At 38.3% G+C, this 20,778-nt stretch overlaps 1 protein-coding gene across 3 annotated transcripts in view; it reads left to right on the forward strand.

Annotated features, from left to right (window-relative positions):
* The window catches only part of FNDC3A (fibronectin type III domain containing 3A), a 219,985-nt gene that overhangs the window by 166,283 nt on the left and 32,924 nt on the right, over nt 1–20,778 (forward strand). For all 3 annotated transcript variants that reach the window (XM_025364166.1, XM_025364167.1, XM_025364168.1), the window contains 5 exons: nt 10,134–10,193; nt 11,531–11,669; nt 14,985–15,038; nt 17,368–17,492; nt 18,306–18,480. In XM_025364166.1, coding sequence (XP_025219951.1) covers nt 10,134–10,193; nt 11,531–11,669; nt 14,985–15,038; nt 17,368–17,492; nt 18,306–18,480 — 553 coding nt within the window. The remainder of the gene's footprint in view (nt 1–10,133; nt 10,194–11,530; nt 11,670–14,984; nt 15,039–17,367; nt 17,493–18,305; nt 18,481–20,778) is intronic.

A 20,778-nucleotide genomic window follows, 5' to 3' on the forward strand; every position in this document is an offset into this window, starting at 1 on the left:
CCTAGAACTTAAAGTATAATAATAAAAAAATAATAATTAAACAAGAAAAATGTGTTTTCTGTAGCTGTTGGATGAAATGTATTTACAAAGGTCTATTATGTCCATTTGGTCTAATGTGCCATTTAAATACAATGTTTCTTTGTTAATTTTCTGTCTAGATGATCTGTCTAATGCTGAGAGTAGGGTGTTGAAGTCCCCAGCTATTGTTTTATTGGAGTCTGTCTCTCCCTTTAGATCTATTAATAATTGCTTTATATTTCTGGGTGCTCCAGTGTTGGGTACATATATGTTTAGATTTGTTATATCCTCTTGCTGAATTGATCCCTTTATCTTTATATAATGACTTTGTCTCTTTTACTGTTTTTTGACTTAAAGTCTGTTTTATCTGAGTGTAGCTACTCCTGCTCACTTTTGGTTTCTGTTTGCATGGATTATTGTTTTCCATCCCTTTACTTTCAGTCTATATGTGTCTTTACAGGTGAGGTGAATTTCTTGTAGACAGCATATAATTGGGTCACATTTTTTAATTCATACAGTGAGTTTATGTCTTTTAAGTAGAAAGTTTTTTGTTTGTTTGCTTGTTTCATTATTAGTATACTTTTGTTCTAGGGTACCATGTGCACACCGTGCACGTTTGTTATATATGTATACATGTGCCATGTTGGTGTGCCGCACCCATTAACTTGTCATTTACAATAGGTATTTCACTTAATGTCATCCCTTCCCCTCCCCCCAACCCCATGACAGGCCCCAGTGTGTGATGTTCCCCATGCTGTGCCCAAGTGTTCTCACTGTTCAATTCCCACCTGTGAGTGAGAACATTTGGTGTTTGGTTTTCTGTCCTTGCGGTAGTTTGCTCAGAATGATGGTTTCCAGCCTCATCCATGTCCCTACAAAGGGCATGCACTCATCCTTTGTTATGGCTGCATAGTATTCCATAGTGTATATGTGCCACATTTTCTTAATCCAGTCTATCATTGATGGATATTTGGGTTGATTCCAAGTCTTTGCTGTTGTGAATAGTGCCACAATAAACATATGTGTGCATGTGTCTTTACAGTAGCATGATTTATAATCCTTTGGGTATATAGCCAGTAATGGGATTGCTGGGTCAAATGGTATTTCTAGTTCTAGATCCTTGAGGAATCACCACACAGTCTTCCACAATGGTTGAACTAGTTTACAGTCCCACCAACAGTGTAAAAGCGTTCCTATTTCTCCACATCCTCTCCAGCACCTGTTGTTTCCTGACTTTTTAATGATCACCATTCTAACTGATGTGAGATGGGATCTCATTGTGGTTTTGATTTGCATTTCTCTGATGACCAGTGATGATGAGCATTTTTTCATGTGTCTGTTGGCTGCATGAATGTCTTCTTTTGAGAAGTGTCTGTTCACATCCTTTGCCCACTTTTTGATGGGGTTGTTTGACTTTTTTCTTACAGATTTGTTTAAGTTCTTTGTAGATTCTGGATATTAGCCCTCTGTCAGATGGGTAAATTGCAAAAATTTTCTTCCTTTCTGTAGGTTGCCTGTTCACTCTGATGGTAGTTTATTTTGCTATGCAGAAGCTCTTTAGTTTAATTAGATCCCATTTGTCTGTTTTGGCTTTTGTTGCCATTGCTTTTGGTGTTTTAGTCATGAAGTCCTTGCCCATGCCTGTGTCCTGAATGGTGTTGCCAAGGTTTTCTTCTAGGGTTTCTATGGTTTTAGGTCTAACATTTAAGTCTTTAATTCATCTTGAATTAATTTTTGTATAAGGTGTAGGGAAAGGATCCAGTTTGAGCTTTCTACATATGGCTGGCCAGTTTTCCCAGCACCATTTATTAAATAGGGAATCTTTTCCCCATTTCTTGTTTTTGTCAGGTTTGTCAAAGATCAGATGGTTGTAGATGTGTGGTATTATTTCTGAGGACTCTGTTCTGTTCCATTGGTATATATATCTGTTTTGGTACCAGTACCATGCTGTTTTGGTTACTGTAGATTTGTAGTATAGTTTGAAGTCAGGCAGCGTGATGCCTCCAGCTTTGTTCTTTTGGCTTAGGATTGTCTTGGCAATGTGTGGGCTCTTTTTTGGTTCCATATGAACTGTAAAGTAGTTTTTTCCAATTCTGTGAAGAAAGTGATTGGTAGCTTGATGGGCATGGCATTGAATCTATAAATTACCTTGGGCAGTATGGCCATTTTCACGATACTGATTCTTCCTATCCATGAGCATGGAATGTTCTTCCGTTTGTTTCTGTCCTCTTTTATTTCACTGAGCAGTGGTTTGTAGTTCTCCTTGAAGAGGTCCTTTACATCCCTTGTAAGTTGGATTCCTAGGTATTTTATTCTCTTTGAAGCAATTGTGAATGGAAGTTCATTCCTGATTTGGCTCTCTGTTTGTCTGTTTTTGGTGTATAGGAACGTTTGTGATTTTTGCACATTGATTTTGTATCCTGAGACTTTGCTGAAGTTGCTTATCCACCTAAGGAGATTTTGGGCTGAGATGATGGGGTTTTCTAAATATACAATCATGTCATCTGCAAACAGGGACAATTTGACTTCCTCTTTTCCTCATTGAATACCATTTATTTCTTTCTCTTGCCTGATTGCCCTAGCCAGAACTTCCAACACTATGTTGAATAGGAGTCGTGAGAGAGGGCATCCCTGTCTTGTGCCAGTTTTCAAAGGGAATGCTTCCGGTTTTTGTCCATTCAGTATGATATTGGCTGTGAGTTTGTCATAAATAGCTCTTATTATTTTGAGAGACGTCCCATCAATATCTAGTTTATTGAGAGTTTTTAGCATGAAGTGTTGTTGAATTTTGTCAAAGGCCTTTTCTGCATCTATTGAGATAATCATGTGGTTTTTGTCCTTGTTTCTGTTTATATGATGGATTACATTTATTGATTTGCATATGTTGAACCATCCTTACATCCCAGGGATGAAGCCAACTTGATCGTGGTGGATAAGCTTTTTGATGTGCTGCTGGATTCGGTTTGCCAGTATTTTATTGAGGATTTTCGCATCAATGTTCATCAGGGATATTGGTCTAAAATTCTCCTTTTTTGGTGTGTCTCTGCCAGGCTTTGGTATCAGGATGATACTGGCCTCATAAAATGAGTCAGGGAGGATTCCCTCTTTTTCCATTGATTGGAATAGTTTCAGAAGGAATGGTACCAGCTCCTGTTTGTACCTCTGGTAGAATTTGGCTATGAAATCCGTCTGGTCCTGGACTTTTTTTGGTTGGTAGGCTATTACTTATTGCCTCAATTTCAGAGTCTGTTATTGGTCTATTCAGGGATTCAACTTCTTCCTGGTTTAGTCTTGGAAGGGTATATGTATCCAGGAATTTATCCGTTTCTTCTAGATTTTCTAGTTTATTTGCATAGAGGTGTTTATAGTATTCTCTGATGGTAGTTTGTATTTCTGTGGGATTGGTGTTGATATCCCCTTTATCATTTTTTATTGCATCTATTTGATTCTTCTCTCTTTTCTAATTTATTAGTCTTGCTAGTGGTCTATCAATTTTGTTGATCTTTTCAAAAAACCAGCTCCTGGATTCACTGAATTTTTGAAGGTTTTTTCCTGTCTCTATCTCCTTCAGTTCTGCTCTGATCTTAGTTGTTTCTTGCCTTCTGCTAGCTTTTGAATGTGTTTGCTCTCGCTTCTCTAGTTCTTTTAATTGTGATGTTAGGGTGTCCATTTTAGATCTTTCCTGCTTTCTCTTGTGGGCATTTAGTGCTATAAATTTTCCTCTACACACTGCTTTAAATGTGTCCCAGAGATTCTAGTATGTTGTGTCTTTGTTCTCATTTGTTTCAAAGAACATCTTTATTTCTGCCTTCATTTCGTTATTTAACCAGTACTCATTCAGGAGCAGGTTGTTCAGTTTCCATGTAGTTGTGCGGTTTTGAGTGAGTTTCTTAATCCCAAGTTCTAATTTGATTGCACTGTGGTCTGAGAGACAGTTTGTTATAATTTCTGTTCTTTTACATTTGCTGAGGAGTGCTTTGCTTCCAACTATGTGGTCAATTTTGGAATAAGTGCGATGTGGTGCTGAGAAGAATGTATATTCTGTTGATTTGGGGTGGAGAGTTCTGTAGATGTCTATTAGGTCAGGTTGGTGCAGAGCTGAGTTCAAGTCCTAGATATCCTTGTTAACTTTCTGTCTCGTTGATCTGTCTAATGTTGACAGTAGGGTGTTAAAGTCTCCCATTGTTATGTGTGGGAGTCTAAGTCTCTTTGTAGGTCTCTAAAGACTTGCTTTATGAATCTGGGTGCATATATATTTAGGATAGTTAGCTCTTCTTGTTGAATTGCTCCCTTTACCATTATGTAGTGGCCTTCTTTTGTCTTTTGATCTTTGTTGGTTTAAAGTCTGTTTTATCAGAGACTAGGACTGCAACCCCTGCGGGTTTTTTTGCTTTCCATTTGCTTGGTGAATCTTCCTCCATCCCTTTATTTTAAGCCTATGTGTCTCTCTGCATGTGAGATGGGTCTCCTGAATACAGCACATTGATGGGTCTTGACTGTTTATCCAATTTTTCAGTCTGTGTTTTTTAATTGGGGCATTTAGCCCATTTACATTTAAGATTAATATTGTTATGTGTGAATTTGATCCTGTCATTATGATGTTAGCTGGTTATTTTGCCCATTAGTTGATGCAGTTTCTTCCTAGCATCGATGGTGTTTACAATTTGGCATGTTTTTCAGTGGCTGGTACTGATTGTTCTTCTCCATGTTTAGTGTCAGGAGCTCTTATAAGGCAGCCCTGGTGGTGATGAAATCTCTCAGCATTTGCTTGTCTGTAAAGGATTTTATTTCTCCTTCACTTATGAAGCTTAGTTTGGCTGGATATGAAATTCTGGGTTGAAAATTCTTTAAGAATGTTGAGTATTGGCCCCCACTCTCTTCTGGCTTATATGGTTCTGCCAAGACATCTGCTGTTAGTCTAATGGGCTTCCCTTTGTGGGTAACCCGACCTTTCTCTCTGGCTGCCTTTAGCATTTTTTCCTTCATTTCAACTTTGGTGAATCTGACAATTATGTGTCTTGGGTTTTCTCTTCCCAAGGAGTGTTTTTGTGGTGCTCTGTATTTCCTGAATTTGAATGTTGGCTTGCCTTGCTAGGTTGGGGAAGTTCTCCTGGATAATATCCTGAAGAGTGTTTTCCAGCTTGGTTCCATTCTCCCCGTCACTTTCAGGTACACCGATCAGACGTAGATTTGGTCTTATCATATAGTCCCATATTTCTTGGAGGCTTTGTTCATTTCTTTTTACTCTTTTTTCTCTAAACTTCTTTTCTCGCTTCGTTTCATTAATTTGTTGTTCAGTCACTGATACCGTTTTTTCCATTTGATCGAATCAGCTACTGAAGCTTGTGTATGCATCACGTAGTTCTCGTGCCATGGTTTTCAGCTCCATCAGATCATTTAAGGTCTTCTCTACACTTTATTCTAGTTAGCCATTCATCTAATCTTTTTTCAAGGTTTTTAGCTTCCTTGTGATGGGTTCAAACATCTTCCTTTAGCTTGGGGAAGTTTGTTATTACCAACTTTCTGAAGCCTACATGTGTCAACTCATCAAAGTCATTCTCCATCCTGCTTTGTTCTCTTGTGGGCGAGGAGCTGCGATCCTTTGGAGGAGAAGGGGTGGTCTGGTTTTTAGAATTTTCATCTTTTCTGCTCTGGTTTCTCCCCATCTTTGTGATTTCATTTACCTTTGGTCTTTGACGATGGTGACCTACAGATGGGATTTTGGCGTGGATGTCCTTTTTGTTGATGTTGATGCTGTTCCTTCCTGTTTATTAGTTTTCTTTCTAACAGGTCCCTCAGCTGCAAGTCTGTTGGAGTTTGCTGGAGGTCCACTCCAGACCCTGTTTGCCTTGGTATCACCAGCGGAGGCTGCAGAACAGCAAATATTGCTGCCCGATCCTTCCTCTGGAAGCTTCGTCTCAGATGGGCACCTGGCTGTATGAGGTGTCAATCGGCCCCTACTGGGAGGGGCCAGTTAGGCTACTTGGGCGTCAGGGACCCACTTGAGGAGGCAGTCTGTAGATTCTCAGATCTCAAACTCCGTGCTGGGAGAACCACTACTCTCTTCAAAGCTGTCAGACCAGGGACATTTAAGTCTGCAAAGTTTGTGCTGCCTTTTGTTCAGCTATGCCCTGCCCCCAGAGATGTAGTCTACAGAGGCAGGCAGGCCTCCTTGAGCTGCGGTGGTCTCCACGCAGTTCGAGCTTCCTGGCTGCTTTGTTTACCTACTCAAGCCTCAGCAATAGCGGACGCTCCTCCCCCAGTCTCACTGCCACCTTGCAGTTCCATCTCGGACTACTGTGGTAGCAGTGAGCAAGGCTCTGTGGGCGTGGGACCCTCCGAGCCAGGCCCTTGGATATAATCTCCTGGTGTGCCATTTGCTAAAACCACTGGAAAAGCACAGTATTAGCGTGGAAGTGTCCTGACTTTCCAGGTACCGTTTTTCACGGCTTCCCTTGGCTAGGAAAGGGAATTCGCCGACCCCTTGTGCTTCCCGGGTGAGGCTATGCCCCACCTTGCTTTGGCTCACACTCTGGGCTGCACCCACTTTCCAACATGTCCTAGTGAGATGAACCCGGTACCTCAGTTGGAAATGCAGAAATCACCCGTCTTCTGCATTGCTCACGCTGGGAGCTGTAGACTGGAGCTGTTCCTATTCGGCCATCTTGGATCAGCCTCCTTAAGGAGAAAGTTTAATCCATTTACCTTAAAGTTACTATTGATATGTGAGGGTGTATTTCTGTCATTTTATTAATTGATGTCTGATTGTTATGTTGTTTCATTCTTTTTTTTTTTTTTATTTCTGTAATGGTACATTTGAGTTATTTTTCTTCCTCATTTGTGTGTTTGCTCTATCAGTAAGTTCAGTAAGTTTTATACTTTCTTGTGTCTTCATGACAGCAGATATTGTCCCTTTGTTCCAGGTGTAAGACTCCCTTAGGCATTTCTTACAGAACTGCACTAGTCGTGATGCATTCCCTCAGCTTTTGCTTGTCTGGAAAATACCTTTTTTCTCCTTCCTCTATGAAACATAAGTTTGTTGGGTATATATCTTTGGCTGACAGCTGTTTTTCTTTCAGCACTTTGAATATATCATCCCATTCCCTGCTGGTTTGTAAGATTTCTGCAGAGAAATCCTATTAATCTGACAAGAGTTCCCTTATAGGTGACTAGATGCTTTTCTGTTGCTATCTTTAGAATTTTCTTGGCTTTTTTGCTTTTAACAGTTTGACTATAATTTCATGCAGAAGACTGTTTTGTATTTATATCTGTTTCATATCTGACTCTCCAAGCTTTCTGTGTCTGGATGTCTAAATCTCTTGCTAGACTTGGAAAGTTTTCAGCTATTATTTTGTTAAATAGGTTTTCTAACCCTTTTATTTTCTCTTCACCATTTAGGATACCAAAAATTCAAATATTTGATTGCTTTATAGTGTCCCATATGTCACATAGGCTTTGTTCATTCATTTTTCTTCTTCTTTTTTTTTTTTTCTTGAGGTGGAGTTTTGCTCTTGTTGCCCAGTTTGGAGTGCTGTGGCATGAACTCAACTCACTGCAACCTCCGCTTCCCGGGTTGAAGCAATTCTCCTGCCTCAGCCTCCCAAGTAGCTGAGATTACAGATGCTCACCACCACGCCTGGCTAATTTTTTCTATTTTTAGTAGAAACGGGGTTTTGCCTTGTTGGGGAGGCTGGTCTTGAACTCCTGAGGTGATCCACCCGCCTCGGCCTCCTGAAGTATCTTTGTTTCAGTGGGTTATTTCAAAAGACCTGTCTTCACGTTCTGAAATTCTTTCATTAGCTGTATCTAGTCCTTTGTTGATGCTTTCGAATGTGTTTTGTATTTCATTTAATGAATTCTTCAGTTCTAGAATTTCTGTTTGGTTCTTTCTTATGATTGTGTTTCTTTGGTAAATTTCTTATATTCTAAATTGTTTTTCTGAATTATTTGTATTGCTTTTCTGGTTTTTCTTATATTTCAGCTGAGCATCTTTAATATCATTATTTCAAATTCATTATCTGGGATTTCTTAAATTTTTGTTTTTGATTAGAATCTGTTGCTGGAGGATTATTATGTTTCTTTGGAGGTGTCATATTGCCTTGCTTTTTCATATTTCTTCTGTCCTTATGTCAATATCCATGCATCTGGTATAGCAGTCACTTCTTTCAATTTTTTGAGCTTGCTTTCATAGGGGAAGACTTTTTCCTGAAGATGCATCTATAGTGTTGGTTGGGTAGAGCACTTTGGCTTTGATTCAGGGTGCATGCGAAAGTATAGTCTTCATATATCTTCTGCTGTAAACAGTGTTATGGTGTCTGTGATTTCCACAGTGGCTTAGGATACAGTTGTTAGTGGAGGCTGTAGTGAAGTTTTGCTGGGGATGGGGATGTGAGGTGAGCCTGTCCTCGGGCCTCAGTGGTGGCAGCAGCAGGCCCAAGCCTACCTGTCCTTGGGCCCCCAGGTGTTGTACATGAGTACCAGTGTTAGCAAATCCAGGCATTCTGATTCTTGGGCCTCTAGGCAGCTGCTTGCTCAGGTGCTAGTAGTGGCAGCAGTGGGCCAGGCAGGTGGGCAGGTGGGTTCTTGGGCCTCTGGGAAGCCGATATGGCTTGGGTAATGGCATTAGGACTAACCTCTGGGTTCCAAGTAGTCCATGCTGATGTCGGTGGTGACTGTGACAGGCTGGGCAAGCCAGTCCCCAGGTCCACAGGTGGTACATGCAGATGGATACCTGCTGCAGTGATTAAAGGCAGGTTGGGTGGGCTCAATCTCAGGCCACCAGGAGGAGTGCTCAGGTGTGGCACGGGGTGATGGACTGGGCTGGGTAGTCCCCAGGCCTCCCAGACAGTGTGCTCAAATCCTGGGGGCACAGAACCAAGACCTGTCTTCAGGCCCTCCAGTGTTGTTTGTAGGTGCTAACTGTTGGCAGGGTAGGGATGACCCCCAGGCCCAAGGAAGAATCCTCAGGTGAAGGCGGCAGTGGCTACGCTGCAGACCTGCTACTAGGGAGGGCTTTTAGTGGCAACAGCTGTATGCAGGCAGCTAGGGAATACCCACTTCACTTGTGCTTTGGCCCCAGCTGCAGCAGCCCACAGTTGCAGTTGCTGCAGACAGGAAGTTTGTCGTTGGAGTGCACAAAGATGTGCAGCAGCTTTGCTGCTGGGGGCAGCAGGTTCTTTGCCAATGGCTCAAGCTTTAGTCCTGAAAGCAGCAACCAGTCACAGTGGTGGCCTGTGGGTAGGGAATGTCAGTGGGACTCCAGACATGTGGAGATGTGGGGACTGTAGGGCCCGTGGGCAGGATGCAGTCTGTTGGGGGTTGTGCTCTCAATATGATACCTTGTTCTAGCTGCTTAGGGTTTGGGAGGTGTATAGGACCCAGCGTAAGCTCCCTCTCTTGAGCAATGCCTTGCATGACTCCAGGCATCTCCCTGTGTTAGTTGCAGCCCACAAGGGTCTAGGATCTTTCCCATGACTAGAATACAGGAGTCCACGATGGGAATGTGGACCACTGGGGGTCACTTACTTACCCTTTCCCCACACTGGAGAACCTTTCTAGGCTCCCAGCTGATTGCAACCTAGCAGGCTTACTTCCCTCTCCTTCCTTGTTTTACATGTTTCCAGTCACTCCTGCTTAATTCCAGTGTTCTCTCTTAGGTGATCTGTTCAAAGTGTAACATTTTAAATGAAGTTCCACATTATTTTCTAATAAAATAAAATAGTGGCAGACGCCTTGTAAAAAATTGGCAATTTTTCTTTCAACAGTACATCTTTTATTTATTTTAACTATGCAAAATGGATTTTTAAATAATTGATAATAGTTTTGTTTCTTCAGTAAACTAAATACCTTCCTTAACTCCACTCCAAAAAAAAGTCTGGCTCACTCAGCGGATTTGCTTAGCACTACCTTCTGTTTTAAAGTAGTATGCAGGTACACATGTAAGTTTGGTACATATCCTAGCTGCCAAATTCCGTATTAGTGGAATCTGAATCCAGTTACAGTTGGTAAAGAAAGAAGTAGTTTCATAAAATACTCTAAACTATAGTGTATATAATGTACATCGTTTGAAAATGCTTTGTTTACCAGACATTGAAATACTACCCTTTTTTCCCCAGAGGAGAAGAGACAAATATCACTTTAAATGATCTCAAGCCAGCCACGGATTACCATGCAAAGTAAGGAATTCCTACAGATTGCCTCTATATGATACAGCATAAGGGTTTGTTTTTTTTTTTAATAATTATTTTTTTAAAAAATCTATTATATGATTTAAACATTAATTTCGGATTAAAAGCAGACTTTGTGGGCTGGTCGCAGTGCGCCCATAATCCCAGCAACTTTGGGTGGGCAAGAAGGGAGGATTTCTTGAGCCCAGGAGTTTGAGACCAGTCTGAGCGACATAGTGAGACCCCATCTCGACAAAAAAATCCAAAAAGTAGCCAAGCATAGTGATGCAGGCCTGTGGCATCAGCTACTCAGAAGGCTGAAGTAGGAGGATTGCTTGAGCCCAGGAGGTTAAGACTGCAGTGAGCCGTGATTGTGCCATTGTATTCCAGCCTGGGCTACAGAGTGAGACCTTGTCTCAAAAAAAAAAAAAAAAAAAAAAATTTCCAGACTTCAATTTTTCTGTTGGTAAAATTATCAAAATTTTTCAACAAACAAAAACATTTAACTCATGTTACAGTGAAGGGCTAGAATTTTGGGTTTGGAATGAATCTGTAGAATATGTCTGTAGCATCTAGTTTGGCACTGGAAACTTGTCCCAGCTTTTGGAATTTTTATAAAATAATTATAAATACTTCGTTTACACACATATTTTTACTACATCCTATTTTAGGGTTCGGGATACAAGACTCTAGAATTTCATAACATTTAATAGGAAGAACTTAGATAATGTTTTACTCTATGCAGTTCTTCTAGTGTAATTTACTAAAATTTCATAGACTCTAGGGCTTACCCAATTGAAGCCTAATATAACACATTTAGTTAATTACCCCCATTTTTAAAAAGAGTGTATGTGGTTGGAATTATTTCTGCTAAAGTACTAAGTGTTCAAGTGTACTTCCTATGGATATATTCAAAGTATTGTCCAACCTAATATTTTTCAAACTGTAGATTGTAGTCACATTTAGTCATGAATTTAATTTTGTGCATTATATTCAGCATTTTTTTTTAAAGAAATAGAATCAAATAGGACAGAAAGCATCAGTGTATTCCCCATAGTTGAGAACATTGTTTCAGGAATTTTTTTTGCGTGTGTGTGTAAATACACATATATGCACACTCACAGTTATATCACAATTTAAAATTATTTCTTTGGGTTGCAGCAAAAAAGAAAAAAAAAAAACTTGTCCTTTTTTTTGGAAGGGTCACCTTTTACTTCTGATAGTCATATTTTCTTGATAGAACTTTTAGTGGACACCTTCCTAATCTGCAAATACTTAAAGGTGACACTATTGAAAATAGGATACAGTGATTCTGAAAGGTAAAACTATTTATTTTATCACCATAGAGTCCAGGCAGAATATAATTCTATAAAGGGAACTCCTTCAGAAGCTGAAATCTTTACCACCCTGAGCTGTGAACCTGATATACCTAATCCACCAAGGATAGCCAATCGGACCAAAAATTCACTCACTTTGCAATGGAAGGTAAGAATATTCTTTAGGGTGTTTCCAACTGGACGTGTGTTTCTTTGTTTCCCCTGGTAGTATTAAGTTTCAGTTGTTTCTGGAGACAAAGAGCTCTAATTTGTTCCTGCTCTTTACATGTAAGACATAAATGCCTATTTAATGTATCTTAAAATAGCACTGTTACTGGTTTTTCTTACTATATGTAAATATAGCAAAAACGATTGATTTGTAATTAACAGTGCTTATTACATTGCACATGTGATGGCATTGAGATTCACAACAGTGATTCTTAACCCATTACTTCTTTTTGTAATACTTTGTCATGATGCCTTTATATTCCAAGTTTTATTGTAAAATTAGATTTATAATAGCTGTACTCATAGATCAATATGCTGCCTAAAAGGAGGAATAAAGTTATTCTCAATAGAAAAGTATATATTTTAATTTATAAATGTTTGGTCCCAGCTACACAAGAAGATACAATGAAGTAGACAGATGCCATACATAGAATTAGTCATTCAAATACCACAGACAGCATTGTCACTGATTATGTGATTTTCTGAAATAGTGTGGACTCGGTAAATTTCTGAACAAATTAAATGCAGTTTTTCCCAAATTGCGCAGTTATTGCATTTTGGGAAACTTGGTGTCTGTTAAAACCATACAAAAAAAACTTTATAAAATGGGATTTGGTTCTTCAATTCTGATAGATATTTGAAAGTCCTAGAGGAAGAGAACAATTCCTCATCATACTGATTGTCCCCCATTCTGTGGGGCTATTAGCGCTCTTGATCTTCACCCCATAACCACCAGACTCTCCCCTCCTGAATTATTGTGATCAGGTCAGAAATAGCCCCCACAAAATTTCAAAACATCCCTTAGAATGGGGTACCAATCCTGTTAGTATTGGTTTGCAGTGAGATGTAACTATTCCTCTTGATTTAATTATCTGTCCTTGCGTCGAGAGCAAGCTCAGGGCTAGCCTTACTTTTGAAAGCTTTTAAAAATGTGGGGCTTACTACTTGTTCTGTAGCTTGTTAGTTTCTAGTTCTTCTGAGGATATTAGATACTTTTGTAGTCAAAAAGTACTATTAACACATGTAAGTCAAGCAGCTGTGTATATATACATATATTCATGTGTGATAAAAAAGTATGACTAATTTTATTTCATGTCACTTACAGTAGTAGTTTATTTGTGAATATGCTCAGACCCTTTCCTTTGGTAGAGCAGTTGAGGTAGCAACCCATTGTTCTTTATATAGGTTAAAGATTTCTGTACGTAACTGTTCTTTATTTCAATGATAATTAAAATACAATTTGAAATGTCTGCCTTTAACAGTATCCTAACATCCCTATATAAGATGTAGGCAGTGGTACCTCAGATTACCCACACAGGTTTCCCAGGCTTGAACCCTTCCAGAAATGGCCCTCTGTACACACACAATAATCAACATGGTTGGAAAAAGATATTGTCACTGTTGTTGGAGGATAGTATTATATACCTCAGAGTCGGGAGGATTAAACAGGTAGCATCTAAATAGCCCAAGGTGTAATGTCTAGAACATAATGAGCATAATAACTATTGTTATTTAATATTAAAAACGAAGAAAAGTCACTAAGAGTAGTTTAGTGACTTGAATAGCTGGTCTTTTGACTGCTACCTCACCTAATCTAAAAGCATTCCTATGGGGGTTAACATGGGAGGTAGCAGTTGAGAGAGGTATCTTATTAACTGACTTTGTTTAGAATTGCCAGAGCATGGTGATAACAAAAAGCTCACTAAAGATGATCTTTTTCTGTTTATTGCCAGTTCCCCCAGGCAGACTATGTGCTTCTCAGCCCCTAGAATACTGGGTAGGAACACTGATTTTGTGGGCAGGTAGAACAAATTCAGTTCTGCTCTACTTTTAACGACTTTGTGATCTGGGACAATTTATTTGGTTCTTTGAAGCCCTCATTTCCTCTTTTGTAAAGTTCAGGTAATAGTACTTCATAGAGTTGATCTGAGGACTAAATGAGATAAGGTAAAAAAAAAAAAACACTTTACACTTAATAGTATCCACTCTAACTTGGAGAAAAGCTAGAGGCTCAGTCTCAGGTTAAGGTGGACATTTTAATAGCCTCACTTTTGGAAAAGAGAAAAATTAATCAAGTAAATGTGAGAGACCTCAGCAACTAGACTAGAGCAGTCTGGAGTCATTAACAGTTGGAAAATGTCTTTTTATACCCCTCACTTCCTGCTGAGACTTTTGATCTCTCTCTTTGGATTCTCTTCCTCTACATCAGAAGAGTTGGAGTTTCCCAAAGATTCTTTCTCTGCCCCGTTCACATTATATTCATTTTTAACTGCCACTGCAGTTTGCCAGTCAGTGAGATATTACCCTAACTTAACAAGCAAATTCTGGCCATGCTAACCAGTTTTAAATTATAATTTTAAAAAAAAATTAATATTGTAAGATCTGTATTAGTGTTTAACAAATAATTTAGACCTCTGTGTTCGTCTGTATTAAAAACTTAATGATCCTTGATTGCCATTTACATAGTTAGCAATATTATGTAAAAACTGGAAAGAGTTCGTAAAACATCATTTCAGAAATTAAAATGGTAGAATTTTGACCAGAGTCTTAAAGTCAATTGTCTGCAAATATATGGAGTTATAATAAGAATAGGGGTGATCATTTGTTCTGCAAAGAGGAAATGGGCTGAAATTGTAGAAAGAAAATTCAGATGGAATTAAGGTTGAAATTCATGATTTTTAGAATGATTAAATACTGAAATAAAATGCCAAGGGAACTGCATTCTTTTACACCTAAAATATTAACAGATTGCTAAGTCAATAGTCTCAGGTAACCAGCACAGTCAGTCTAGAAACGAGAACCGAGACACTGCCCTCCCAGAGCTTCTTTCAGCACCCTGGTTCTTCGCTCTTTGGTATTTTATACAATATTCCATTTATTTTGTAAGGTGAGTTTTAATACAAATGACAGGATCAGTCCTACAAACTTAAAGCTGATAAAACTCTCTGGAAGGAAAGCAAAATGGTTTTTTTTAAAGACTTTTTCAAGTTATTAATAGTTCTTGCTAAAAGAGATTGTTCAGTGTTCAGGAAGACTTGAGTAGCTTCTTGATTTCTTTCCCTATATTTCTTTCCTTAAATTTGAAAGGATTATAGGGTATACAATATATATATTTTTGTATTTTCATGAACATTTTCCCAGAACCAAGTCACAGGGAACATCTGCCACATAAGCTAGATCTTTACATTAGATCATCACAGTATCATTTATGAATGTACTAATTTGTTTTCATTTTGTTTTTTGATGTTGGTTTTAGGCACCTAGTGACAATGGTTCTAAAATCCAAAACTTTGTATTAGAATGGGATGAAGTAAGTAAATTGAATCTTTTTAAATGCTTAACATTATGTGCGTATCTTCAGGCAGAAATAACTTTTTCATTTATTTTAATCATCAAGTACATTCTTCTGTCAAAAAAAGTATGAATGATTTTGTGTGGTGCATGAGTGGATTGATGGTGTTTTTAGAAAACATTCCTGACTTCCCTATTTTCAACTAAATCACCATCAAAACTATTATTTAGGTAACTACCTTGATAAAGGAACTTTTTTTCATATCAGCCTTAAAGGCAAGTGTATTCCTTTTCCTACAGCTGCTATAACAAATTACCCCAAACCTGATATTAAAACAGTACATTTTTCTCTTACTGTTCTGAATGTTCAGAAATCCAAAATGAGTTTCTCTGGGACAAAATCAAGGTGTCAGCATGGCCAGGCTCTCTCCAGCAACTTTAGAGGAGAATCTGTTTCCTTGCCTTGACAAGCTTCTGTAGGCTGTCATTACTTGGTTCATGGCCACATCATACTGCCTTTTCTCCCCTTGTTTCCATCATCACATCACCTTCTTCCTCCTCTGTCTTCAAACCTCTTTGTCTTCCTTTTTTAGGAACACTTAAGATTCCATGTAGGGTCTATTCAGATAATCCAGGATGAGCTCCCATCTCGAGATTCTTAGTCACATTGTACGGTTCCTCCTACCATATAAGGTCATATTCACAGGTTCAGGGGATTGGGACCTGGATATTCATGGTGGCCATTACTCAGCCAACCACAGCAAGCATACTGGACTTCGTTGTTTAGTACCGGGGTGTCCAATCTTTTGGCTTTCTTGGGCCACACAAAATACTAGATTTGTTCAAAGGTAGTTGCTGTTTTTGCCGTTAAAAGTAATGGCAAAAACAGCAGTTACTTTTGCGCCAACCTACGTTAACACTAACAATAATAGCTAATGAGCTTTTGAAAAATCACAAAAATATCTCATAATATTTTCAGGAAGTTAACAAATTTGTGTTGGGCCACATTTAAAGCTGTCCTGGGCCGCATGTGGCCCTTGGGCCGCAGGTTGGACAAGCCTGGTTTAGCACATTGTTTTTACTATCAGTTACTATGTTCTCTCTTGCCCTGTGGCTTGTACCAAGCTAAGAAGAGGGGCCAGAGGGAGTGGAAGAAATTCCATTGATAAGTTGGGAATCTGGCAGTATATTAAAAGAACAATAAAGCACAACCAAGTAGATTTTATTCCAGAAATTCTAAGATAATTTAGAATTAGAAAACCTATTAACATATCACATTAATTTAGAAGAAAACTATATTATCTTGATAAATTAAGGAAGAGTATTTGATTACCATTCATCTGAGTTAAAACTCAAAGCAGATTAGGAATAGAAAGGTAATTTCTTATTTGATAGTTATTTTTGTACCATCACTAAACAAATAAAGGCATTTTTATGCAACGCTGAAATAAGTCAAGATTCCCAATTATCCGTACCTTTATTTAACATTCTTTCAGAAGTTATTCTTAAGGCAGTATGACTTGAAACCAAAGCAAAAAGTACAGTCATGGGTCTGGCTTGGGGGCAAAACTGTCATTATTTAGAGATGATACGATTTTCTACTTAGAAACTCAGTTGAATCCACTAAACAAGCATTCAGTAAAGCAGTCAAGGACAGTCTACAGGTTTTCTTTGAAGCAGAAGTCACCCTAACTACCCTTTCATCTCTAGCAACACAATAAAGAAAAATGGGTGGTGAATGTGAAACTTACCCGTTTTATTTAGCACTCTAAATTTCTAAAACTCTTTAGTTGTCCTAACTTTTCTCTCTCCCTCTTATTGCCTGTAATTGGGCTGTGCTCTCTGCTAGAACTTTTTCAGTGTTAGTCTAAGCAGTAGAAGCTCCAAAAGTTTTATTTTAAAGAAGTTTATGAGCTATCTAGTTGGAAGTTTGGGCATGGGTAAGGACCTTTTCTTAAAACTGTTCACTTAGAGCTTTCCATAGGTTGAAAAAAACTGCCAGTTGACCCTGTCAAAGATCATCACCCCATTTCTACCACTGATAGTCTTCCATGGAGATTGTAGGAGCCATACCTGCAGAGTTTTCTTTATTAAAACCAGAGATTTGACATGGGCTAAAAGAGAGTGCTTAATTCAAGAAGCTATACAAAGATACCTGCTTTCTGGTGTTCTAATTCTGTGTTTGATGATCTATATCATGTAAAAGATGTGCTGTATCTCAGCCTTCTCTTGAGATCCATGGCTTTTAGTATACACTTGCTAATATGTAACTGTCAAGAAGGAATTGATGTGGATTTATCTTTTTGCAGTAATGTACATGATATATAATAATCAGCCATTTCTTGTAGGGAAAAGGAAATGGAGAATTTTGTCAGTGTTATATGGGCTCACAGAAACAATTTAAAATTACTAAACTGTCACCAGCAATGGGCTGTAAATTCAGACTATCGGCCAGAAATGACTATGGTACAAGGTAAGGTGTATTTTATAAAAGAATGTAAATATTTTTAGATTATCAAGTCAACTTCAATTGTATAATTATTTACTGTCCAAATTATTCATTAAAAATTCTGTTTAGTTTATCTCTTTGTTGATATGGTTAAGATGTGTTCACCAGTCTAGCAAAAGCTCTGAGAGAGTTATCTTAGTTACATAGGAACCACAGGAAAGATTAAACTTACAACTTTCCAAGATTTTCCGATATAAATTAGATTTTTATATGTGACAAAGAAATTTTTCTTTTGCTCCTCAGCATATGTAATTTCAATATTTTGTTTAAAGTCAGGCGAATTGTAAGAACATCTAAAATACCCAATTTAAATAGAAAGGCCAAGTATCTTTCAAGAGTCATTAAAATTATTTTTGATCTAGAGATAGCGCTGCTCACCTTAGGGGCAGGTGCATTTAATTACACAACTGAGAACTTACATTTTCTATTTTATATAAATGGCATTGTATGAAAGTGTGTTTAAAAGTTACAACATTTACACCAGTACGTGAGTGTTATTGTTTCCATAAGGTAATATATATATTTTTTCATTGACTGGACAAATTATGATATAAAGGCTTACAAATCTGAAAAAAACTGCATTTTTAGTAGAACACTAATTCACTGTTTGGTATCTGACCTGGTTATCATAAAGAGATCAAACCCAAGATATATTATTTGTATTATAATTCATTATCAAAAATTGTCATTTTCAAAAAAAATTACATCTGTTACAAACCTGTTCTTTCACTGTAAAAATAACTTTTTCACACCTTTTAAAACCATTTGTTTCAACAGTGGTTTTAGTGAAGAAGTCTTATATTACACTTCAGGCTGTGCTCCTTCTATGCCAGCAAGTCCTGTATTAACAAAGGCTGGAATTACTTGGTTATCCTTACAGTGGAGTAAGCCTTCAGGAACACCATCAGATGAAGGAATTTCTTACATTTTAGAGATGGAGGAAGAAACTTCAGTAAGTGCAAATATGGATTTTAAATAGTGTATTTAAAACATTCTCAGCTTAAGGAGATTTTGGGCCGAGGTGATGGGGTTTTCTAAATATACAATCATGTCATCTGCAAACAGAGACAATTTGACTTCCTCTCTTCCTATATGAATACACTTTATTTCTTTCTCTTGCCTAATTGCCCTGACCAGAACTTCCAATACTATGTTGAATAGGAGAAGAGAGGGCATTCTTGTCTTGTGCTGGTTTTCAAAGAGAATGCTTCAAGCTTTTGCCCATTCAGTATATTAGCTGTGGGTTTGTCATAAATAGCTCTTATTATTTTGAGCTACATTCCATCAATACCTAGTTTATTGAGAGTTTCTGGCATGAAGGGGTATTGAATTTTATCAAAGACCTTTTCTGCGTCTATTGAGATAATCATGTGGTTTTTGTCAGTGGTTCTGTTTATGTGATGGATTATGTTTATTGATTTGTGTATGCTGAACCAGCCTTGCATTCCTAGGGATGAAGCCAACTTGATCATGGTGGATAAGCTTTTTGATGTGCTGCTGGATTTGATTTGCCAGTATTTTATTGAGGATTTTCGCATTGATGTTCATCAGGCATATCAGCCTGAAATTTTCATTTTTTGTTGTGACTGCCAGGTTTTGGTATCAGGATGGTGCTGGCCTCATAAAATGAGTTAGAGAGGAGTCCGTCTTTTTATATTGTTTGGAATAGTTTCAGAAGGAATGGTACCGGCACCTCTTTGTACCTCTAGTAGAATTTAGCTGTGAATCCATCTGGTCCTGGGCTTTTTTTGGTTGGTAGGCTATGCTGGAAACCATCATTCTCAACAAACTAACACAGGAACAGAAAACCAAACACTGCATGTTCTCACTCATAAGTGGGAATTGAACAATGAGAACGCATGGACACAGGGAGGGGAACATCACACAGTGGGGCCTGTTGGGGGGTAGGGGGGTAGGGGAGGGATAGCATTAGGAGAAATATCTAATGTAAATGTTGGGTTGATGGGTGCAACACACCACCATGATACATGTATACCTATGTAACAAACCTGCATGTTCTGCACATGTATCCCAGAACTTAAAGTATAATTTTTTTTTAAATCAGAAAAAAAACATTTTAGTGTGGCATTAATCCTAATACAATAAATATTGCCACAGTAATTAGCTCATTTCCCAGTCCTTTGAAGCCTTGGCTTGTTACTGTTTGGAAGAGGTTAGGCATGATGAAGAACTCAGTCTTTTTTTCCTTTTGCGACAAGGTCTTGCTCTGTAGCCCGGGCTGGAGTGCAGTGGCACAATCTCGGTTCACTTCGACCTTGAACTCCTGGGTTCAGGCAATCCTTTCACCTCAGCCTTTCAAGTAGATGGGACTACAGGCACATGCCACCATGTGCCTGTATTTTAATTTTAAAATAAAAAAATTTTTATTTTTTGTAGAGACAGAGTTTCGCTATGTTGCCTAGGCTGGTCTCGCACTCCTAGGCTCAAGTGGTCCTCCCACCTCGTCCTCTTAAAGTGCTGGGATTACAGACTTGAGCCACTGTGCCCAGCCTGAAAACTCTGTATTTTCTTTGGATGTGAAAGAGGTTTTGTTTTGTTTGTGTGTGTATATATATGTCTGTCTATGCTTTGGAACCACATAGGCTACACTTTATCTGTTTTAGGGAAATTATGGGGAGGGGAAGATCACAGCCTTCTTGACTAAGCAGCTCTAAAAGATGAAGAAATATGTGTCTGCCTTTCTCTAAATGTATTTATACACTGCTTCCCAAAGTATCACAGAAGATTTTTAAAGTTTCCTGTGAAACTGGTGCAGCCTGAATCTAGTTACGCATCACTCACATCCTGTTACCTAGAGCCTAGCTGACCAGAAGTTAGGGTGTATTCTATTGTTAAATCTATATACAGTTCATAGATTTTCAGAGCTACTTTGAAGGAATATAGGTCAAAAATAGCCCTGGTCCACCCCTAAGTATATACCCAAAAGAATTGAAAACACGTGTTCATACAAAAAACTAGTACACAAATGTTCATAGCAGCATTATTCGTAATAGTCAAAAAGTGGAAACAACCCAAATACCCATCAACAGATAGATGAATAAACAAAATGTGGTGTATCCATACAATGGAATATTTTTCAGCCATAAAAAGAGTACCAGTATATGCCACAACATGAATCAACCTTGAAAACATTATGCTAAATAAAAGAGCCCAGTTACAAAAGACTACATATTATATGATTCCATTTATATGGATATAGACAATTCCATAGAAACAGGAAGTATGTTAG

This window comes from Theropithecus gelada, chromosome 17 (assembly GCF_003255815.1).
Source record: "Theropithecus gelada isolate Dixy chromosome 17, Tgel_1.0, whole genome shotgun sequence".
In the NCBI taxonomy this organism is placed as follows: Eukaryota; Metazoa; Chordata; class Mammalia; order Primates; family Cercopithecidae; genus Theropithecus; species Theropithecus gelada.